Source organism: Trichoplusia ni, chromosome 5 (assembly GCF_003590095.1).
Source record: "Trichoplusia ni isolate ovarian cell line Hi5 chromosome 5, tn1, whole genome shotgun sequence".
In the NCBI taxonomy this organism is placed as follows: Eukaryota; Metazoa; Arthropoda; class Insecta; order Lepidoptera; family Noctuidae; genus Trichoplusia; species Trichoplusia ni.
Genome location: NC_039482.1, coordinates 18496382 through 18522219, shown reverse-complemented (window position 1 = coordinate 18522219; position 25838 = coordinate 18496382). Strand labels below are relative to the sequence as shown.

General features: G+C 34.2%; 1 protein-coding gene across 1 annotated transcript; it reads left to right on the top strand.

Moving 5' to 3' along the window:
* On the top strand, positions 1-21649 carry LOC113493831 (organic cation transporter protein-like). Its single transcript, XM_026871861.1, has 6 exons — positions 1-233; positions 7933-8149; positions 15301-15556; positions 19260-19892; positions 20103-20281; positions 20482-21649. Exons 1-6 carry the CDS (start codon positions 61-63, stop codon positions 20677-20679), a joined length of 1656 nt encoding a protein of 551 aa, XP_026727662.1. The 5' UTR covers positions 1-60; the 3' UTR covers positions 20680-21649.
* Positions 21650-25838: the final 4189 nt, after the last annotated feature.

Here is a 25838-nt window from a genome sequence, read left to right as displayed (position 1 = left end):
ATAAAGTTAAAATAAAATAGTTTATTTTATAATTATAATTTTGTAAATAGTGTTTTGAAAATGGATCCCGAGAAGAAAATGAATAATGAAGTGACAGTGGACGATATCTTAACGATCCTGGGACCTTTTGGAAAGTTCAATGTATACGGTTTTATTTTAATATTATTCCCCGTGTTTTTGGCGGGAATGTATTCTTCAGTTTATAACTTTGAAGTTATGGATCTCAAATATAGGTAAGCCTGCATTTATTTTTATAATATAATTAAATGCAATTGTACCGTACTCGATATAACGTTGGTAATATTTATATAAGGTTAATTATATGTGTTCATTGATTTACTGATTACATAAATAAATGAAGCCCGACATAATAAATGATCGTTGTTAAGCTATCCCTCTCGAAATTTATGAATAAACAAGATAAAATATTTATTTTACTGTACGTGTGTATGTCACTAAACTCCTCCTAAACGGCTAGAACGATCCCAATGTTTTTTTGTCTTTATTTTCGTGGCGACTGGGATGGTATAGTTAAATTCACAAATCAGCCCGAAAAGAAAGAATTACGCCGGAAGAGCTAATTTATTATAAAACCCCAAATTCACACTTCAAAAAAGTTTAACCAATAAACCAATTCATCTTCATAATTTTATAATTAATTGAAATAAAATAAAATTGTAATAATATTGATTGATGAAACATATACGTAGGCACTCTAAAGTGATTAATGATTATTTTAATTTGTTTCTTACTTTATTCCGAAAACTATATTAAATGGTCTTTCCTTTTTTCCCACCATTTTAAATCATTTTGTATTCTTTAAAATCTTTACTAGGCGGAAATAGGTCTTAGGCGAAAACAATCATAGACTTAGGATTATACATTAACATGCTCAATTTATTTATGTCTTCACGAGCCCTGCGAATAAAATAGGTATTATTCTATGGTGTCAGTCAAATCTATATCTGAGTTAGTTAAAGTTTGAGGTAATAAACAAACACACATATTACTATTACATCTTGTCATTTTAAAATCTATCTTCGCTGCAGCCGGCTGGCTGTTTTCTTATAAAAAAAGGTCTTTAATTGGATATCCAAAAACGTTATTTAAATAAAATAACTGTCGAAGTTATTTATTGGTTAGTTCTTTATATCAAGTCTTTAAGACGTCTCTACATCTCTATTAACTGATCCTTAAAAGTTTCTGCTTGGATAACAATATCTTCCAGATAGTCTCCATATCTATTCAATTATAATTAAATTATACCAGTCTATAAACGTCCTACTGCTGTTCATAGGACTCTTTTCGTGTATATTTGAGCATTGATAAACACGCCATCGTCGTGATTTCAGATTCTAATACTGCCATCCAGGTTTCCACACAATTTCTTCCTTCACCTTTTATCACTGGTGTCGTAGTATTTTAAGACAATATATTGCACATTGAAAAACTCACATTCGGACTTTGCCTGCGTTAGAATCAAACCTGCACCCCTTGCAAACCTTATGCACAGAAATCCATGGATGCATAAAACCGCAATGCCACATTCAATTCAAATCACAATAAATTAAATACAAACCGATAGTTGAGCAGGAACATGGCATGTTACAATCACACGTGTTAGCTACGTAGGTCAGGTATAAAAATAATGTTATTGTTTGTAAACACAGCGAGTTGCCCAGTGTCATTTGACCCCGCTAACACGACGACGCGAAAATATTACTTACTTTTCATTGTTAGCAAATGAATGGTCTAAGTATTACAAAACTGGTGTTAAATGATTTAATAACAGACTTCGTGAATGACTACCGAAGTATTGTTTTTCGGTGTACTAAGGGGTATTAGCAGATTTGCGGTAAAAAGTATAGAAAAGTAAGATTATTTGATTTGAGACTTGTTGTACTGGAAAGGCCCCCTTTATTCGCAGTTTTTACAAAAATATTGGTTTTCTTTTGAGGAAATTGGGCGAGCTGTTTAGTTTTAAAGTATCTTCTCTAAACTAATGTGGAAAAAGGGATCTCCATTTTTGCTGGCAATTTTATAATTGAGGCTAAGCATTACCTATCATTTCAAAAGTAACATGTTGCTTAGCTTAATTAAAAATTAACCCTCCTAATTATTAAAAAAAATCTTTCAAATATAGTTGTTTAACAAAGTCACACCCCCTCCTAAAGCAATACGGGTTTAAAGAGAGAGGCCGCTCATTTCCATTTATAGCGCTGTCACTTTTCCACAATCGTAATAATATGATGCTACTTTAGGATGAGGTGATAGACTCTCTAGGCTTAAAGACAAGGTACACTCCTCCAAGCTCAAACGCTGACAAATCGCTCAAATGTATTAAACTGACAAGTCAGTCACGTCACCTGTCAAAAATGAATGACATTCCCATAATTTTCTATTATTTTTTTATTATGATGTATTGTAACATTGTGTAGTCTGTAGTACTATTTATTGTATTTCCGTGCAATGGAGATTTTATAGGCTCTTTGCCAAGATCCTGATGGATTTATTCTAACGCAATATTCTCATAGCAAATTGATTGATTTATCACACTTTCTTGCAAATAAAGTACCTATACCTATGCACGTGCATAGAATATCAGATAACCACAATTATTATTCTTATATTTTACAAATCGTAACTTGCCTAGCTAAGCCAGCGACTTCATTCGCGTGAATTTGTGACTTTCGGTCCCTTAAGCGAATCTAAGTGATTCCCTAAATTGGTATATTTTTAAAATTATAAACGTTTTGATATGAAGCATCCTACTTAATACAGCCGAGAAAGTCTGAATAGAATCTAATAAACCTTTGCGTATATCGTTGCAAACAAACTTACAGACAAAAAATATATTATTATTAAATGACGCAATGGCTTACTCTCCGTTATTTATTTATCGGGACTGCTCGACTAGTTTCGGACCCAAGCGGAGTCCTTAATCATGAGCTGACGTTGCGGGTTTCGATCGGCGCGCCGGCTCACGATAGTTACTACAAAAATACAGACAAAAATTGTTTCATTTTTTCAAACATATTTTTTAAATATTACTTTTAATTTCATTTCACATCTCTACAATTTAATTATAAGTATAGATTATACAGATAACTCATCTATTTATAATAGTATCGTCATGGCCTAGGGATTAAATTGGACTATGCGACTTTAAGGTTCAAAGCAAGATCGCTCGCAGTTTTTGTATTTAATTATGAAGTTATTTTTACAATTGCACTTAGAAGACTAGTTGAACAATGCTTTTTCACCTTTAATAATATAATTAATCAATCAAATCATTATTGCTTGCTGTTAACGATTGTATAATTAAAATAATTAATAATAATCACACTCAAACTGTTATAATTAAGGAAAACTATTACACTAGTATATTAAATCAATCGATCACTCTGACAATGCCGATCCTTTACTATTTACTTATATTTTAAAGGTTTTTAAGGAAACCCTGTTGATGAGGATCTGCTGTCTGTGAACAGACTGTATCTCAAGAACCGTAATAGCTGGACCGTGGAAAATTTTACAGATGCATTTTTCTGTTGCCGTTATAAAAACCAACTTATACTTAAAATAAAAATTAAGAATAAACAGCGGGGTCCTACTAATATAAAAATTATAAACGCGGAAGTTTGCATGTATGGATGTATCAGTGTTTTATAAGGACGACCTGGTGACAGATGGACGGACAGACAGCGTTGGATAATAATAATAAGTTTCCATTTTATCCTTAAAAATATCCAGAAAAGATTACCAATAAGTATTTACACTCAAACATAGGGCTTAACGTCCACTACTATAACGAATATAATGTTTATTCATTATATTCTCATGCACGAGACATTGATTGACATACAGAACCGCCGACTTTTCTAATTGACACTTCCATCATAATAAAGTCCTCAATGCCTTGGCATACTTTTTAGAAGCCTCGATAATCCTTAAAGGTCAAATATATTTTATTATATTAAAGAATATAAAGCAACGTTTTTCTTAACGTAAGGAGCAAAAATAAAGAAAGCCGTCAAGTGCGAATCGGACCCGCAGAACGAGACGTTTAAAAGGCACTTACAAATCTGCTAAAGATACACAAAACATTTATTTGTTTGTCCAAGGATCATCTCTGTAACAGTTAGATCAATATTAATAAGATTTGAATTAGGAGATGGTTCAAGTATTAGGACATTAACATATACTACTATTATTATACCTATATATAACACGCAAGATGAAGTCACTATGGACAATTAGTTACCTATAAATAGGCAAGCAATTTATAGCGACATAAGATTATATTTATTAGAGATTATTTTTAAAGCGCTTATTTTTTTTAAATGCCCATAATTCTTGAATATACTTCACAAGTTATAGAAGAGGTTTAGATCTTTGTAGAAAAATGCTCTTTTTTAAGATCTAATACTGTTTTTATACTCTACCTTACACATAACCACTGCTGGGAAATTCATCCAGGAATCTACTTTTTATTCCCTATCCTTTTCTTTTTTTTTGATGGTGAATAATTCACCATCAATACTCAATCATTTATTGCGTTCCATAATTTACCTGAAGGTCTTAAAAATATAATAATACAGAACCACTATGGACCCTGTCGGGCACAGCAATATCTTAGGAGGAGGAAGAAATGGCCTTATATTTTAATAGTACACATATCTACAATTTTATTTTTATCTTTCTATGCATTAAGTAAATGCACATATCATATTATCAAATGTCTGCTCCCACTTTGGGTTGAGCAGAAGGAAGTGTTAGACTTTTACAGACCCACCAATGTTCTTACCTTTGCCGTTTGTAACCCTTTCGGAGAACCCCGCTAGCAAGGCAGGCACCATCCCTTATGGGCACCACAGTGCTTGCTGCTACAATCTCTACTCTGGTCCACCCCTAGCCAGTACTCAAGAGATACCTGCACCTCTAGCCAATCGTTATATTGTGTACTGGAATAATATGCCTTCTTGAAACGACTACTACTTTGAAAAAAATATGGAAATTAATATATTTTTCGACGAAGAACGTAACTCTTTTGATTCCGCCCACTACACTTCGAAAATGCTCCCATTCAAACATCAAATTGGGATAAAATTCTGTAGCCAGTTTATAAACTAACTGTGTACCAAATATTGTCGCCGTTAATATTAGTCGGATATCCCAGAATGATATTCTTTTTCTACAAGTGACGTGACTTTGACTTGTCCTTTCGATACATTTGGTGAAATGTAAGCTATCTACAGGCAAATGTATAATCGAGTGAGTATCTGACAATGAGAACTTTATTTGTCTTTCTTTAAGTGATAACCCCAAAGGACAATAGCGATAAACTGATACAGTACCACTCTTTTACGATTATAATTATAATATTTTACTTAGCGGCCTGGTGGCCTAATTTCTAGTCCTTATTGTAAAAGCAATTAAATTGAATCTGAAAATAAAGGAATAGTCTTTTAGTATGAACTGATCTGCAGGAGATCTTAGGTAATCTTAGAACCTGTTTTTTGTTTCTTTCGAGTTCCTGTGGGCATCATTATTATCATCATCATCGTCAGCCCATATTCGTCCACTGCTGGACATAGGCCTCCCCAATTGCACGCCATAGAGATCTATCTTCGGCTGCGCATCACAAAGTAATCACCACTCTTGAAAGAAAAGATCTTGAAAAGATCTACTGGAAAGAAAAACCTTTTCCATTTTGATTGTTTTTGAACAACAAACAAACTAACAGTTCACTTAAAACATGAAATTGTAATCTAAGGCAGTGAACATATGATTTTGTCTTATCAATGATATTACATAGACATTACAATATTATTACATTATTCCTATTAGTTATAAATTATGAAATATAATAATTAATTAGTTAATGTTCCGTGAACACACGTGTTGTTTTATTTGAAGTCTGCGTGCGCGCAATCATATTATAATCTATTTAATGTTAGCATTATTGCGATATGACACATTCTCACGATGGTTAGCATCGATAGAACAGTTACATACTAGACAGACCCGTGGCTTTGTTCGCCTCGAAATTGTAATAATTTTGGATTTAAAAATTATATTTTTTTCGTGAATTTGCATATCATGTTGTTTTGTATCACGGATAGCCGAAACCAAACCCACTGTGCGCGATGTGTCGCTTGTTCGATCCAAGCGGAAGACAATTTGTGTGATCACACAAATTTTCAGAGTCAGGGTGCCTTTGTGCATGTGAAACCCCCGCGATAAAAGGATTAAGTTCCTCAATGCGGGAGTCGTCTATGAAAAAGTCATTTTTAATTGTAATAAATAAACGTCACCTTTATGTGTTCAATATTCGTCCTGCCTAATAGTTCAATATAATACCCTGGTTATATTAAAATGAGACAAATCAAGAGAAAAGCATGTATCTTGTATGCTCTCGTCTCGCCTCGTCTTGCTAATCGCTTTGCTTGTAAGTCCGGTATTACAAAATGACAAACAAGTAACCATTTTATTAATATATTAAAATACTATGTTTTGAATAACAAAATTAATCAGTAAGTCTCCGTAGCTTGACAATGGCTTCCTCGTGAAGAAAATACACAAGTATTAACTACTGTAATAGGATATTGACATAAAAACCATTGAGTATGATGAGAGGATATTAAAAAAAGACAAAACATTCCAAAGATACACAGCTGAGCATAATGACAGCAAAATTAATAGAATTAAGTATTGCATTGGGGAAGTACATGTCATGTAGTTGCAATAACTAATGTCAATTTTTAATTCGAATCAATGTATTGAAACGCTTTTCGGTAAAAAATTTAGATTCGAAATTACTTATGTACTAACTTGATTTATTTTTTGAATATACTTATACCTACTAACTTGATTTTTCTTCTCAGGGTACCTAGCTAGGTAGCTAGGTACCCTGAGAAGAAAAGTCAAGTTTTGTTTCAGATCTCTTTTCAATTTTCCTGTACATTTATATAAAATCACTTGAGCGACCAATATCATCATCAGCCTAGTCTTTTACCAACTATGTTTTCGTCGGCTTCTAGTCTTACCGAATTCATCTAAGTACCAGTGTTCAACAAGGAGTGACTGCCTACTATCTTAACTCAACTCAATTACCTAGGCAACACAATAAGCGTTACTGAGACTGGCTGTCAGACTGTCAACATCTCGAGTGACAAATATATCACCCAAAATATAAAAAAACAGTCGAATTGATAACCTCCACCTTTTTTTGAAGTCGGTTAATAAATAAACACGAAATTTTACCTATTTACTTTCCTAAAAATTCTACTCGTCGCAAGCAAAGAAATGGAGGAATAAAATACAGCACGTTCGTGCCATCCAAAAGACGTGCATACGTGCGCTGCGATCGATTGATATATGAAGTCAGCGACCAGAAAACAAATATAGACCTCATGCGGTATTCTCTGCAATATACTGGTTGTCAGTATCTTATAAGGAGAGTAAGATGGTTGATTTATGACAACCTTTATCATGGAAAAATCGTAAATACTGACGCGTAACTAATTAAAACTAGTTCACCAGAAATATTAGTATCAGAAATGAAAAAGATTGGCAAAGTTTCCTCTTTCTTATCTTGAATATTGGTTTGTCACGTGACTTCCATCTGTCATTTTTAATACGTTCGAGCGTTTTTATCCTCGCAAACTATTGTCCATATATCCTTTGGCAAAGGTGGCAGGTAAAAGCAAAAACTTATTCTGAACGATGCAGTCCAGGAGTTGTAACCTAATTCTTTACTAATGGTCTATTCTAAATTATTTGCGTAGAAGAATATGAGAGTTGCCTTTGATAAAATGACCGCACTAACTACTCAAGAAAAAATGCAGCTAATGCCGCTAAACTACCTTCACACAAGTTCAATCCCACGATTCTTACCACAACCATCCTAACTTGACCTCTTGCCCCCAGATGTGCAGTACCAGAATGCGAAGACAACCCCCACCACATCAACTTCACGATACCACACGACATGGACGGTGAACCAGCCAAGTGCCTGCGCTACGCACCATTCTCAAACGTGACAAACGCCAACTCAAGCCAATGCTCACCACACTTCTATGACACCTCGACGGAGATCGAATGTGATTCCTACGTTTATTTGGAAGAGCATTCTATTGTTAAAGAGGTAAGGTTCATTATTGAATGTTAACTAGATTCTATTATTGCTCGGGTTTTCGAATGCTTTTAAGTATGAATACTAGAATATGACAATGAAAGGATGACAATGAAAGGCAGTTTTTGAGCAGTCGCATGAGCGAGACATAGACATTTCATCGAGGCCAGCCCTTTGGGTGTGAACTGTGAAGACGTAACAAACATACATAGATAAAAACACACTCAAATACTTTCCCATTTATAATATTAGTATGATTTATTTGTTAATTTCAAACACTTCACTATTCACTGCAACTGTTATCGACTAGGTTGTTAACATTAAAACAAGTCAAGTTATTTGTTCCGCATTGCGAACATAGCTTACATACTCACACATTCTACCGATTATAGAAAATCCAACATTAGTGTTTCTGTCTTCTTAACCGGCTTTAAAAAGAAGGAGGTTTTCAATTCGTCAGTTTTTTTATGTTTGATACGTTAGAACTTCGGACTGTGTTAACAAGTTTTGTTCAATATTTTTTTCATTTAATGTGAAATAGCTGTCAATTGGTCCAATAAAAAATCAAGGTTGTGAGTTTTTGTTTCAAAAAATTCCAATGATTAAAATAAAAATGTATGTAATAGAATAAACATTTCGAATAGTACCTTTAAGTATGCGTTTACTTAGCTTGTAAACAAGTCAACATTTCTCCGAGTACAAATCGTTCCAACTTCCAATTTATTGAACTGACAAAACGAAGTTACGTCACTTGTCCAAAAAGCATGTCATTCCTATACATTTGAAGTTTTCTATTTAATTTTGAATTATTTTTATTAACTACTCCAGCAATAAGCAAGTCTTCACTTAAGTCGCTAGGGATTATTTACACAAATATTCAAGGCACATGCACAATGGAACTCAGACTTAAAAAAAGCATTCGTGGTTCACACAAATATTTGGCTAGGCTGGGATCCAATCCGCGACACGTCACGCATACTGGGCGCTGCGTGGTGACCTATCACACATCACTCACACATTATGTATGTCTTCTAATTTCTTCCTACACATAGTTTCCTGTTCGCGACATGTTTCAATTGAGGCAAAGTCTCTTGACAATAAATTAACACAATTCGACCAACATTCAATAAACGAATGCTGAACCAGGAATGTTTGATAATTATATTTCCTTACCATATCTTAGTAACCCATTTTACTATAAAAATATTTGAACAATGGTATCGCTAATCAATGTTCTGTCTCTTTCGAATCACTTACTTTTCAAGATAGAATGAAAGGGATAGAGAACTGTTTTTAATTCTAAAGTACAAGCGTACCGCCGATACGTTTGGTAGTTTGCATTCCATTTTCATTGTGTAGAAAAATTCTTAAGAGAACGTGAAAAATGACATGTTAAGCCAAATTTCATTCGTCCATCGGCCGTTGTAAATAGCAGAATTGGGGCCCTGGTATAATATATAAATAGAAATAAATCGAAATATACCTGTCCGAATTCTGGTTGTGACACAAGCTTTTGTATATACAATTTTGTATACACAACAACATTTGAAAAGGAAACGTGTTAAAAAAAAAGAATGTAAGTGCTTATAAATTAGGCATTTCGGAAATCATATTGTCGTCCCTTTAATATTTTTGGTTTAAAATTATGAGTTAGTTATATAGGTAAGTGTATGTTATACAGATAACGGTTCATATAATAATAATTAAAATGACTACAAACGAGTAGTTTCAATGTAAATATTAACTGTTTACTCGTTACAAGTTGTTTGTAAAGTAATAATTGCTCCTATTACCAACAATTAATTTTATTGAAGAAATAATAATATGTGTGACTTATTCAAATTCGATTCATTGAACAAGTCATCGTATTAGTCATAAATTCTTTACATTTTCTAGATGTTGCAAATTCAGTCATAGTAAAAATAACCTTTTGTGTATGGATAATATATTTTTTAGGATTCCGTACCGAAAAAGTAAGACTTAATTTTACACCCAACCGATTTGATTATCTCCAGCCTATTTATGCAGAAGCCTTAATCAGTCAGACTTGCACTTGGCCAGTTTTTTTTTTCTTCCAAAAAGTTAAAAGTCTAGCACATTGATAGCTCTACTTCTTTTAGTCCTGAAATAATCATAAGAGTCAGAGTTTATGTAAAAGATTCCTTCTTCCCCGTGACCATTTAGACTCCACTGTATATTTCTTTAACGATTTTTAAATCAAATCAATATTTTATTTTTTGGGAATTCACGAGCAAAAGCTAACTAAGAATATATCAACAAATGAGCGGTTGATTTTTATACAAAACCACTAAAAACCACAATACAATAAAAAAGGCAAAATATCTTTGCTATTTCAGTGAAAGTGTCAACTGTACAGAGAAAGTAGGGTTCAGTCTTTTTTATTGAAAGATTACATCATGGCTGATCGCGAGATTATAGAATACTTCTTTTTCCGACTATTTGTCCTTTTAAAAAACCTTTTTTCTTTTTCTTGAATGCTTTTTTAAACAAATGGACATCGAGATTCACGTGTAAAATGTTCTTTGTTGTTAACTTACAACTGTCCTTAAATTGTGATTGAAGTTTCAAAGGCTTAATAAAAGAAAAAATATGTGTGTCAAGATATTGTAGACCATTGTGCTTAAGGAAAAATGAACTGAGTTATTTGGCTAAGCTTACCCTGCACAATGTCCCTTGTTCTTAAAAAAACACATGTCTCGAATTCCGCATTTGTTATTTTTAGAATCAGCTAAAAACATAATTACCCCAATAAGCCTCATTGAAAATTATCGTCAATGCCAAAATTAACAACGTTCCGTCAACCACATCCTTTTCAGTTGAAAAAATGGAAACTTCAACATTAATTTCACAAGATTGTTCAGTAAAACATTAAATGCATTGCACTTAATGTGCCTTCATTATTTATATATTTATAGAACCCATTTCGAAACGCCTCTTGACCACTCTAACTATTTGAATTATTATAATTCCCCTTGATAAATGGGTACGGCGTAAATTACTATACAAATACGTTGGATAAATACTTAAATTGCTAACGTGGAAGACTGAAATTAACGGACACTTTTTTTCAATCTTATCTCAGATAATTATTGGTTGTCGTTTAATTTCGTCTTATTTTTTTATGATTGCGCATAATTGTTCTGATGGCTTCAACAATGTTAGATCGCGTGAAAAAATAAAGTACCTATAATAATAAAATCACGTGCAAATTTAATTCCATTTTCATGCGTTTAAAGCCCTAGTTTATGAAGGAAACATAGTTTTCTAGCTACCTCAGGCCGGCATGGCACCTGGTAGATTGTTATCTCATTTTAAACTAAAATTTTCAATTAATTTATATTATTATAAAACAACGTTTGCCGGGTTAGCTAGTAAATGAATAAGTGATGCTAGTAGGTACAGATACTGACATCTAAGGACAATTAGCACTAAAAATTACCAGAACCATTATACGTAAATGGAATTTCCTCGGGAGTACCCATTTGGCTGTGACCTACAAAAATGGGTAGACATCAGACCAACACCATTACTGTAATTTCCGCAAATTACAAAATCAAGGTGTCTTCTGTCCGAAATAATCTAAAAAGTAACATCTTTCAAAGGCCAAAAACTATATCTTCTCTATTCCAGTACTTTTTGCTTACTTTGGGTTGAGCTTAAGGGAGTTTCAGATTTCTACTGACGAAAACCCACCAAGATCCTTCTTTTGCCCTCCATTGACTGGAGCTATGGTAGCCCTTTCGGATAATCCCGATGCTCTGGCAGGATGCATGGCATTACTGCACAATGTTTCGCTCATATTACACGGATTCTTAAACACTATAAGTTGTGAAAAAGAAATTATGAAGAAGCTCCCCAGCGACCAGAATGACCTTAGATACCGGCACCATATCTCAATCTTACCCAGCGCACTCTATATCTACACTAAATACAACAATTAACTCCTTCATAACGGAATTCAAATCGTTCATGTTTATTCAGCATACCTATGTGAGCATTAAGTGACGAACAGTCGACCGAATATCAGATACCAGTTACTGGCAAAAATGAACCATAATTCGTTGTGATAAAGTTGCTTGTGAGTATTGAGGAATTGCCACTTGTGTGGTACACTGTTCTTGGATTTAACTGTTGATTTTCTTTGACAAATTGTCGCGTGTTTTTATCGTACATGCGCTCCTAATTATGCCTCTAAACTGCAATATTGTCTCGTAATCCTTCTGCTAATGACTGTACCCGACTCAAACATAAGTATGACTGTACAAAGCACCTATGTTTTGATTATTATTTTATACTTTTTTCTCGGCAAGATTATTTTATTTAAACGTCGTGTGTGAAATGTGTGCCAGTTATGAATACAATAGAAATATGTTTTAGAACTGGTGTGGTGGAGATTGATCTGGTAATCGCCTTGGTAGGTATAAACGTTTCGAACAAGATTTTGTTAAGTGTTTTATTTCGAATAAAATGCGGAACTAAAAAATATTTCTGTAAATGTTATAACGTAACTACCAATACCAAGATTCAAAATGGTAATACTATTATATGGGACTGCTTAACTGCGTTTAATACCGTCAGTAATGTCTTGAACCTTCCCTTAAATATCCTACACCTTACATATTCAGGATCTTAGCGGATCTAAAGCGTATAAGCAGAATCCTTTTGCTGAGGCTCCGTTGTCCATCACCAGGTTATATCTCCTGAACCGTTATAGCTAGACAAATGAAATGCTTACAGATAATGTATTTGCATTGACGCTGAGATTAGGCAACGGTTATTATATAAACACATTTGGTGGTGGGTGATAAATAAATTGAAAAGTGTGTATTTGTATCGCCCTTAACCACTTTTATTAGTTTACCATCTAAGCCGAAAGAGAGTGAAATCTCTACCTACACTAGAAATAAATGCTATTAAAAAGTAAATTAGATTACTTCGTGGTAGTTTCGTTGATAATCAAAATACTCAACGGATCGAATCAATGTTCAAGCGCCGTAATGCACACTGCACGTGTTATCATTTGCCATAAAACAGTTGAAATACGCACTTTACATTGAACCGAGTTCGCATGGAATATGGATCAATGAATAACTGAAATATCTTTACGGCTTTGATTTCATTGAGAGACTATTCTATTTGAGCCTACATCCTTGGTATCACCACAGGACGCAAAGACAAAAGGCCCACTTGTTAAAAAGATTAGTGGGTTATGCAAATTATTATTATTTTATCTTATAGGTGATGTTCAACCTGGTGTAAGAGTTTTAAATTTACCTCATTCTTCGACGTGGCATTACACGCCTTTGAAATGTATTCAAAATTAAAATTTTATTTTGAAAATTGTAGGCACATGAATCCAGAAATAAATTGTTGGATTTGTACCTTCTAAGTTTGAATTAGCAGCCTAACAGTCATAACACTAAGTCACTACTGTATTAGTTGCTCTCATACTAAGACTTTTCCATTGGTCTCCTTGTCATTATCGTGGGACTGAAAGTCAAAATACACCCTGATTTCATAACGTAGTGCGTCCTGATCTTAATGCAGAGCAAATATAAAGTCAAAACGTAGGTGTTGGTATGTTGACAGGCCCTTATACCATATTATGAAACGACAAATTTACTGGGATAAACGATTAATATCAAACCCAACCGGAGTCCACAAAAATGGGATGACGGAACGGGGATCGCGAATAAGAACTCCATTTGGGTCCTATACCAGTCGTGCGATCTCCCCAAATAGGTGTGAAGAAAATGCTAACAAATATGTACTTATAATTTCCAGTCCGTTATTTTACTTACACCGTAGTACATGACAGCAATCTGATTTTATTAATTATAATAAAAAAAATCCAATCATTTGTTGGCTAAGAATTTTATTCATAAATGGACTATACGCTTACGAATTCACTAAACGGAAGAAGTACTATTTCGGAATAAATTGTTAGGAAAATCAGGTCAGGTTAACTATTCGTATTTAATAACACTTGAATAATATTACATATATTATAATGATTTATTTACAATTTTACAGAGTTAAATATTTACAAGTTAAAAAACAAAAAATTATTAAATTAAATTAAAGCATCAAAAAATTCATCGGCATCGCTGCCGGCTGGGAGTGTGCCCAAAAGGCTGGCAGCATTGCCACGTTGAATGGCAATGCTAATCCTCTGAGCGAGGTAAAAGCTATTATAATGATTAAATTAAAAGAAAATCAAAAATTAAACCTAACCCAGTTTTAAACACCGAAAAAAAAACCAGGAAATCACAAGTTACAATCCAAACGATACAATAAGAGTTGGGTTACGTAGAAAAACAAATCAATGGTACATCGGTGACCGTGAATAATGATCACGTTTTGATTTACGTACTATTGATAATCGAATTTCACAGTATGCGACCTGTTCGGTCATGCATCATGACTCACTCTCATACTGCAACTATCAATTGTAAGTAAGGCTTTGCTCACGAGGCCGTCTAAATTAAGACCATCGTAAATGACAAGTTTATATGTCTCATGAAATATGGATGAAAATATAATAGCCTTATCTACTTCCTATGATATTGCAGTGTTGTTGGATAAATAGTAATAAACACTTATACTGACATCAGAAGAAGGAATTCTTGCTGCACTTCTTGAAATTTTGTGTTGGGAGTTGGGATGATAATTATTTTGTTTTAAGATATGAGGAATATTTTTCGTCATTACCCTTTTAACCTGATGTAAATTCGGATGCGGAAGGCGGAAGACCGGGTATAGAAGTGCAACTTGGGAGAGGCCTTTGTCTAGCAGTGGACCCCAATAAGGTGAATTGGTCGAAATTCGCCTGAGAGCGACTGGAAGTATAAAATCGGCATTAGGCGGTGTAATGCATACTAAACTATTATAATGTTTTTGTACGACTCCCGCAGTATGAAATTAATTATGTAGTTAACTTAATTTGCAATTGAGGAGGCCTATGTGGCCGAATATGGGCTGATGATGATGACGAAAACTAATATAGACTGAATTGATTGAAATTTTCGACTGCCAGTGTAGGGTATCTTGGGAGAAGTACTTGTCCAACAGTGGACTACAATTACTAATGACGATTAGCCAGAATTACATTCCAAAGTAACAAATCTTCTCTTTGTTTCCAGTTCGATCTCGGCTGCCAGGATTGGAAGCGTTCCCTAGTGGGTACAGTCCACAACGCCGGCTTCTTCATTGCCATCCCTCTGACAGGGCTCATCTCAGACAAGTATGGCCGCCGTCCAGCGCTCGTCTTCGCCTCGGTGGCCAATGGAATATTCGGAGTCATTCGGGCATTGTCGGTTAATTACGACATGTTCGTTGTATTTGAATTTTTGGAACCTGCTTTTGGAGGCGGCGTTTATACAGCGTGTTTTGTTCTTGGTAAGTATTTAATTCATAATATTTTTTTCGTCGGTGTTAACTCCAACTTTAATTGTTAATTAACTCATGTTGTAACATAATATTTAGTGTAGGTACTTGAAATACACTACACAAACCTTTCGGTAATGAATACAAATATGTTAAAGTTTAAGTTTTTTTTCCATGAGTATGAATTCTACCACTTCACTTTTGATAACAAAACAATTCTAAAATCATTACAAGCTGAAAATAACATTGTGTTTGAATGGAAAATCAAAATCATCCGCCTTGATTGAATATAGATCTTCCTTGTTTCACATGAAATCCGGTCCTTTATCGCTTCTTATCCGCATACCATATCGAATGTTTAGTGAATTGTCAATTCGATATAAAGCAATTTAATTAATAAATACATTAATACGGACGACTGAACATGAAAATACGGGGATCTTTTGAAGTTGTCAGAAATTCTATCAGAAAATACCGTACGCCCAATCATGCTTCAATAACTTAAGGTCGTTGTGCTCGGAGCATTGATTCAGATACCTACCTAACATTTTCCTTGAGAATGTGAACGTACGAAGGCGAAGTGATAGTCCTAACGGAAACATTAGCCATTGATATCAATTATATTGTTACACAATGACATATTTTAAATGGGTGTATCGTTTGTTGAAACCGGTAGCAGCGAATTTTTCCATCGTCGTGTTTACATCGTGCGCAAATGGACAAATTCAAAGTTTTGGTTAGTGACCTCGGTAGCATAGTTGGTAAAGTGACTAGCGTGTATAGACAGAAGATGCAGGTTCTAGTCTTATCTCAATTAAAGAAAAGTCGCAACATTACTTGTATTCAATTGCAAAATTAGTTAGGTTTTTCTGTTCCCAGTAGGTCTAAATGATAAACCTAGAGTAGAACCAATTATTACAGATCTAATGACTTGAGGTTCGTGGTCTCAAATTTTTATCCTATGGGAAATAACCGGTAAGAAACTCCATAGGTATAGACGCTGAGCACCGACCTCTTTCCATGTAGCGAAAAGTTTAAGCATTGATCACCACGCTAGCTCACTGTGGGTTGGCGATTTCACATTTCAATATTTACCGTCAAACAAATCAAGCAATTAATGAAGCACTATATTTACTTTGAAAAAGTCAGAATTTTCGAACCTTTCTATACAAAGAATCTCAAGGCCACCTCAGCACCATAAACCTTGCCGACATATAAAAACCTCTTAAAATAGGTACTTCCTTTCCAATGAATAGAACAACTCAATTAAAAAAGCAAAGCAACAGTATTTGCGTCGTCCCTGTCACCAAATTAATGTCTTAGTAAATACCAAAATTAGTTGGAATTGTCCTAAACAAACCGGCTAGGACACAGTTTAGGGACTTGCCTTCGCAAATACTTGATTTTGGGCCTAAGTAACGTCTCTGAAATAATATTTGTGGAAGGGAAATTAACGAAAACTCCTACCGAGGCTTTTGGCCCCTTTTTCCAGGAGAAATTGGCATTGACCGGAAAATGTTAACAAGCAATCAAGATTTATTTGACCGCGAAACGTATGAAAATAAACTTTGATATGGTTTTGACTATTTTGATATCATATCAATATCATTCCGAATGGAGAATCGTGTTTCGATTCTTTTTTCATTAGCAGCCCAAAATCATTTAAAAAAAAGTTTTTATTTAAATCAGCTTTCCAATTAACTACGGCTGGAATTTCCCTGCCTGTTTATTGCCCACGTAGCGGTAGACCGTAGAACTGTCAAGTCAAAGATCTCGAGTTCGATCCCCAAGCTGGCTTTTCGAATGTTGTGTGCGTTTTAGAAATAAATATCAACATTATTATTATTACCGAAAAAGTATTTCAATCCTGACGGGTACAGACAGTTGTAGACCCAAAATAATAAAAAAGCTATCTAGACTTCATCAGAGCATCTATTTCTTCACGTTTTATACAAACCGTTATTCACGCTCAGTTAATTTAAACTCCATTAGGTTTTTAAGCCGTTGCTATTCCTGGCAGTTTGAACTTTTTCTCGTTTTTTTGCTCCTCCTTTTTCCTTCGCTCTTAATAATAAAACTTTTTTAATATTAACAAAAAATATTACATTCACTTCAATTTATTTGTACCGAATTATTTCGTGCGAGTTTTTGTTAACATTAAAAGTTGATTAAAATGGCTTTTGGAGCGAGATTGGAAGTTGCTGGTTGATGCAATTAAATGTGAACTTAATAGATATATTATTAACCTTGTCAAGGTAACGTTTTCAACATATTTATGTGCCCGTGAAATTCCATTTATAATTACTTTATAATAGTATTAGTTTCAAGATTTATTTATTATTGATTAGGTTAAGTGCATTCCATTTGTTTTCGTCGGAGCAGTCTTTTTTTAATCCTTCCAGAACAATCGGAACCCTGTTACATAGCCACCGCCTTCTCTTCGTCCGTTTTATACCTGTATCTCATGAACTATGGCATTACATCAACAAATAACCTTAAACTTATTTGTTTTCCTTTAATCCGTCTGGCACTTGACCGTTTTTTTTTAATTTTCTTAGCTTCGATAACCTTTTAATACATTTTAATAACGTATACACTGATGCTATAAAACCACCCCTTGAGAATCCTTTAAGAACAATATCACTGCCAATGAAACGATGATAAAAAAAAAACTAAGTTCGCAATGAGTCCCCGAATTGAAAATGCGTAATCAGTATTACCAGAAAACACTATTTACCAAAACTCAAATGTTTCGAAGGCATTTAATTCAGCTGATTTTCCTCAACTGTCGCTGTACAGTCAGCAACAGTCGAAAACCGATTTTCAAAACAACTGCACACAAAAAAATCGAATTGCTATTGTGATTGCGTTGCCATTAGACTTAAAACATTCTTAAAAAGTCCTACACGTTTTTCGTTGTCTGTCTGTGGTGTACAATAAAGAATATTCAATTGTATAACATAAATTAAAACTTTGTCATGTCGGATACGCAAACATTATTATCACATGTAAAAGCACCCAGGCTCAGAACAAGCGCAACACAAATACTTTTGCTAGGGTTGGGATTGCAGCGTAGTTGTTTCTTTCCTTCAATTAGATAGTCGAAACAACTTCTGATCTAGACTGTACATTACAATTCTCCATTTATTTGTTTGTGCACAAAAACCCATCTATGTTTAGCATTCATCGTCACCCAACCTTCGCGTCTGATCGCATTACGAATCAGATGTAACTAATTTTACAGTTTTTGTGAATCTTCCGGTCTTTGTTTTAAAGCCTTCTTTCAGTGTCCGTGGTTTACCGGTAGTTAAACTTAGGCTACATTTTTTGGTCCTTTTACTCATGAAACATTGCGATTACGACCGAAAAAATGTCATTCATAATGGCTTACTTTTTATGAATTATTGATCACTGAAGCGGAATATTTAAATTAAATAACTAATTATTTCATTAGTGTTTAATTGTTCTTAACTTCTCACAAAGTTCTGTGATTTTCTTATCACCATTTTAACCGTTCATAATTTATTGCAAATAGTTTTCATTCGTGTATAACACAAAAACACGTTATATATGAAAAAAACATATAACTGAAGTGTTTAAGACTAAATAAATATGATTAATGTAGCTTACATTCATAGTCTCAAATGGTGACCATCGATTAAAGTTAGACAATATATAAGTATCTTACAACTAAATCTCTTTTTCTTCTTCGCAGCTCTGGAACTGGTCGGCCCAAAGGGAAGAGTCTTTGTCAGTCTTCTATTCAACACGATGTTTATTCTTGGAGGAGTCACTGTGACCTTACTCTCCTGGTGGCTCCTAAACTGGCGGTACCTCCTCTTCATCATCTACACTCCAGCAGTATTCGTCTTCATATACATCTGGTCCCTCACCGAAAGTTTCCGATGGCTGCTCAGCAAGGGAAGATACGAAGAAGCTTTGAACGTCCTCAGTAAAGCAGAGAAGATGAACAAAGTAAATGTACCGAAAGACCATTATGAACAAGTGGAGAAACAGGCTACGAAACAGAGAGATGACAGGAAGTGCGAAAATGAGGAGAGGAACCAGTCGACGTTCAACCAGCTCTTAACTTCTCCCATGATATGGAAAAGACTGTTCATCTGTTCTTTCCTATGGATATCGTCTACCCTGGTCTACTACGGTCTTTCGATCAACGCTATAGAGTTGTCCGGGAACAGTTACGTGAACTATATTGTAATTTTGGTGATAGAGGCTCCTGCTAATATCTGCAAGTTGATATTCTTGGATCGCTTCGGAAGGAAAAGAGTGATTGCTACGGCATATTTTCTGACTGGATTGATTTTGATCAACTATGGATTTGTTCCTGGTAAGAGTCTTTAATATAAATATTAATTTCACTAAGTATTTGTAAATTCTTAAGAAACTCAAAAATATAACCAGCAAACGCTGATGTCATCTTAATGAAATCAATCAGATATATATGTATTAGTATTCCGTAAGTTGCTTAGTCTCTATCATTTTTTTCGAAATCATATCTTATAGCATTGAACAATAAGTCTAATTTTCTTTGTTGCAGCCGGTAACTGGTCAATACTTCTATATCTTGGAGGAAAGTTCTTCATAACTCTAGCATATAACTCTCTGTACGTTTTCGCTGCTGAAGTATTCCCTACAAACTATAGAACTTCGTTATTAGCCATGTGCTCTACTATTGGAAGGATAGGATCTACAGTAGCACCTCAAACACCTTTGTTGGTAAGTCATTCCACATCATAACCTAGATATTTATTGGGACCACTTATCGTATGAAATTCGAATTCTAAATTGCACTTCAAAAATTCTTACGCCAAAAAGTTGAAGAAAGCTCTGTTTTACCTACTAAATTTTGTTCAGGGGGGCGATTTGTAACATCTAAAAGAAATACAAATAAACTGACAATTTCATTTCTTTCACAGACAAAGTATTACGAATACATGCCAACGATGATATTTGGCACGATGGCGGCAATATCAGGCTTCCTAGTTTTAACATTACCAGAGACAAATAATTTGAAACTACCCGATTCTTTAAAAGAAGCTCAGGATCAAGACAAAAGGCAAGATGTGAAAGAAACAGATGAAAAAACGTTGGCAGATAACAAAACTAGGTTATAATAGTGTGTTAACCCAAGGATGTGGTTGGAACAAAGTAATGAACGAAGAAATAAGTTGTTGCATAGCTAGCTTGAGATGTTTGCCTTCAGTACGAACTCTTCTAGATTGGCTGATGTTATTATAGAAGCGAGATGCGACTACGCGTAGCTTAGTGCACTGGACTCTTCCATAGTGATACGGCCTTCTCCAAGAGCTTATAGTAAGCAGGTTGATTCATTACAAGTACCTGATTCCGTATGTTTTACATAGAGACTACATGGCTTAAGGCATTCTCATAATTTCGCATAAGACCTGTGCAATAAGAAAACAGATCTTATTTCTAATAGTCTAAGATGATACTTGATGTACAAATCCGAATTAAATTAAACCGGCAAATATAACACTTTTAATTTTGTTTGTGTAAAAGAAGTTAGTGAAATTGTACCATTATTTTATAAGTGTACTTATAAGTTTATTTAAGACTTTGTTTTATCACAAAAGCTTTCGTGTCTAATCTAGAAGCCTAATACCACATTTTGGAGTAAGGCTAATTATTGTGGGAGCGAGATAGGACTCTACAAAGCATAGAACGATGTCCCGTTTCTACAATTGTAACGGTCCTATTACAAGAGCTTCAAGAGCCTGGACTAGCTGATAATCTTTATTTAAAAGAATAATACTATAAAAAAAACATAAAAAACATATTCAACGAACGGTATCTTACTAATAACTGTAAGTACCTCCTTGTAAAATATAATTACAGTTGGGGAAAGAGAGAGCGCGTTAGACAATGTATGACGTCTCTCTTTCATTCCCGGTGGTCGGGCTTCTGTTTACCATGAATGAACTTAGAACCATAAACGAGTTGTAAAAATCTAAAATAAAAATTAAAGGATATTTTAAAGCAACTTAGCAAGGCTTGTGATAATTATTTGTTACTATTAGATAAGCTTAAGTGTAAGACGAAAAAGAAACATGTAATATGAAATAAAAAAAATGTAACAAATATTACCGAGAACAAGGCATTTGATTTAAATCTATGACCGAATAACTTATTAATACAAGGTTGCCAACTACATAATATGTAACTTAAAAAAATAGGAATATTTTTACTGTAACCAAACCTACGTCAAAAATCATTCATTATAATCATTGTAAATTCAAGATGCCAGGGTCCAGACTCCGTATAGTTTTTGGGTTGAGTTGTACAAAGCTGTGAGAGCTTTACTTTTTTAAAACTTACTTATTTAAAAAAAAGATGATGCTCTTTCGCTCCGTAGCCTATTGTGCATCCCATTAATACTGTTTAATTGAATAAAACACTTGAAATTATTTCCCTAAATAAGTTCTACAACATTTTTGCCACATAGGTGTCACTTGCTAACTTACAACAAGTGTATTTGCAAATGACGTCACAATACATTTCAACTTTACCACTGAAATATATAAAATTAAGTACATGTTTACAAATTTAATATCCAAAACAAGTACTTGAATTTGTATATCTTGGAAATTATTAGGCTGGGCACTCATATCGCGACAGTCCGAGAATATTTATTGTAACACGAAAATTCAGCTCAAGGTTTAATGTACAAAATGCAAAGCAATTAACATGACGTAGGAACATAATAATATTAGTTGAATAATTAAGATATATTATACGATTAAGTGAATTTTGTAGTGAAGGAGGGAGAACGACAGCGTCAAGGAAATGTTAAATACGATTACAATACATTTCTAACATCAATTCCCCGTTTTAAAGCAAGCCACTTGCAGCTGTGGAAAAGAGATGCCGATCTATGTGGGATAGTGCGCTGTCTCACTCCCACAAGTGGAACGCTCTTTGGTTCACTAACTGATTGGTTCTAATGATGAATAACTTACAAGTTTAGGAAATCGTTTTCACTCCTTTACTCTAAAATCCTACCACTTCCTCTTAAAGTAAGCCTGTTGCACTTGTTGGAACGAGATAGCACTAGACAGCTTATAGCGGCGTCACTTTTCCACACCTGCAACATTTTGAGAGATAGTAGGCCCTCAGATCGCTCATTATATTTTGTTGTATAATTGTACCGTTATAAATATGTTCACTATGATTGTAGATAGTACCGTGATAATAGATTAAAGTAGGTTTTTACTTAACTCGTTTTTTTTTATTTCCGTATTACCTTATGAATAAGTACCATTCCTTCCTAGTCACCGATTGTACTAGATACTCTATACAAGAACTACGTAGTATCAATTTTTATATTTAACGTGTAAAATCATGCTCCAATTTCATACGCAATTTTTACATGTAGTATCTTTCAAAAATAGGTTTTAAAAAACCTTTTTGTTGTTTTAAAAATAAATCTGCGAAAAAGTCATTCAGCCTAGATACTAGATACTTTTTCGGCAAAATAAATAAAACTGGCCAGCGATAAAACCCAAACGGTCCACGTCCAAGGTTTAATTTGAAAAACGGATTAAAAACTGACGTATTACCCCTTGCCTCAAATATTGGGCGAGATGTTTGGCCAACGTTGGTGATTGTCAAAGGATGTGGTAAATAATAAAAGAAAGTTATATTTTGACTACTTATAAGGATCAAGGTTTAAGGAAACCCTTTCCTTAGCAATTCGTTAAAACGAATTAAATTACTATTTTGTGACGTTACCAGTTTTAAAACTTCACATCGCATAGGAGCCATGGACCAATATCAAAATCAAAATAAGAATCAAAATCTGCTGAATATACGTGAACATTTAATAAAAAAAACTAAACGTCAAAAGCATTTGGCGCCAAGTAGCCAACATTCGTTCAGAGGGGGCAATATTTTTAAAAAATCGCTCCATTCCACGGTCCTTTGCATCTAACGGGAGCGTTCGCAATTGTAATTATGCGTTTACTACGTGATCCCATTTCGTTGGACGTGACTGCGTGGACTTAGCAATAATATAAATATAAAAAGGCCTATTCATTTCACTGATAACTGAACCTTGGAGATAAGCTATAGATAATGTGGACTTTTAATGCCCTTCCTCTTAATTAAATTACATGTGTACTTGACATATGTACTTCATACGTCCTGAATGCTTTTGGGAATTTGTGTTCCATCAATACTTTCCGATTGTATGACGATTTGACAATTAATATATAGGTCATATTATGACAGGCTGATTTTAGAACTTCGGTCACAAAGGCATATAAAAAAATATATGTACGTTTTTTTTAAAAAATGATTCCGGCACAAATATGTTTTATTCTTGTGTCGCGGGGAGTTTCACAAATATTGAAGTCAAAGACACTCCGACTTAGGACAAGCATTCGTGGATCACAACTTTTGTCCTACGAGGGGATCCAACCAGAGACATTTCGCGCTCAGTGGATTTGGCGTTTTGACCTCCAACACTTGGCTACCCCTGCAGTTAAAAATTCAGCGATTCAAAAATTTTAATCATTTCTCAAAATTTCTGGAGCTTGTTCCGACTTCTTGCTCTACGGAAAGAGAAATTTGAATGTTTCTCACCTTTAAATCCAGCCATTCAGTCCGTCTAATGGGGAGCGCAGTTCGAATTGGTCAGTGTTGTGTATAGTGTAGATAAGCAATAGAAATCTTAAATATGGTAAACTGCTGAAGCCTGTAAGAATAAAGCCGACCTCAATACATTTTGAAAAGAAAATACTATTGAATGCATTAATATATTCAGCCTCAGGTCAATAAAGTCATAATTTTCATCCGTTCACACTCATTACCTCAATTTAGAACAAGATCTGCATATTCTTTATTCATGAGAGATAAGTATCGCATAATCTTACTTTTATAATAATTGTGGAAAACGAAGACATGCATTGTTCAATTTTTAACAAGCTGCAAAGCATGCGATCACGTTTCTTGACTATCACGTAATTATTTTTATAGTATGACCTTTTATATAAGTAGATGAGGAAAGAAAGTCTTTAAAACATATTCAGAAACTGCTATAAATGTACAGAGATCCTTTAGCATATTTTGTTTACAACAAATTTTCATTAGACGATTGTGTTCATGGACTCTTGCTGTTGACTTTATCATGACCCGAGGAAATTTTCGTGTATTAGCTTTGCCTTGCGTAAAACGGAGGTCTTTGCCTGAATGTCAGCAGACAAAACCTCGTAGCTAAGTTGTTCGTTTTCCCCTCCATAGGATTACCCCCAATTCAGGTTTCTGATTAAACTTTATCGTCAAAACATCAAGACTTTCTTAAAATAACAAAGATAATTATTTTCTTGACATCAAATACAGACCCTTGTATATTTTAATAGTATCTTTCGTGAGTACTATTCGTTATCAAATTCTGCAACAATTTTCAGAATTTAGCGCGACCTTGCCACCACGTGCGTCTCCGGTTGGGTTTGAAACTAGCTATTCCGTTTTAAATACGGATGAGTAAGCAGTTGCAACATTCAGTAAGATCCATATATAAACGAATCAAAATTCATTTATAACGTAATTCAAAACGTCCTTTCTTTGGATACTCTTACCCTTACTTTATTACCAAGTCCGTATTTTATTAAAAGTTATTTCATTTGAAGAAAACGTTAAACAAACTAAATTATTCACAACTTAACATTGAAAATTCTTACGATATCGAAGAAAAGTTTGTAAAACAAATCTAATAACCTCTATTTAGAATTACAGTGTTTGGTAAAAAACTGGCAACACTCGGTCAGGGGCCAAACGTTATTCGGGCAAAAACAATTTGTAAGTTTTTGTTAGGGAACCCTTGGGCCCTTTTGGCTGAATACATGAATACGTTAAACCGTAAATGCCCTTTATGATAGCTATGGTTTTTCACAAAGCGTGTTGGGTTAAAGTCGGTAATGTATATGAGATTGTATTAAGGTTCTCAGTAAGGGGATAAGTCTTTTGACTTTGCTTCTTGTTACAATGAGGCGGTTCGAGAGGGAAACCTGTTTCCTTGGTTGCATGTGGAAAATACGTTTTATGGAAAAATTTACTGCTTCCAGAAACGTAACTTCTTGGTTCGATCTGTAAATAATACTTAATCTAATTTTGTGTTTATTTAACCTAAAAATTCAGCAGCTTTAGAGTGCCTTTTTTTCATCAAGAGGTCTTTGAAATTGTCGATGTATTTACGGCTTAAAAATAAAGTTCGAGGTTAAATAACAATTTAAAAGATCATAAAATTTATTTGCCA

Coding starts and splice junctions, on each gene's coding strand:
- LOC113493831 (XM_026871861.1), top strand. CDS start 61: ATGGATCCCGAGAAGAAAATGAATAATGAAGTGACAGTGGACGATATC. Junction 15,557..19,259: donor TACAGCGTGTTTTGTTCTTG/GTAAGTATTTAA, acceptor TCTTCTTCGCAG/CTCTGGAACTGGTCGGCCCA. Junction 20,282..20,481: donor CACCTCAAACACCTTTGTTG/GTAAGTCATTCC, acceptor TTTCTTTCACAG/ACAAAGTATTACGAATACAT.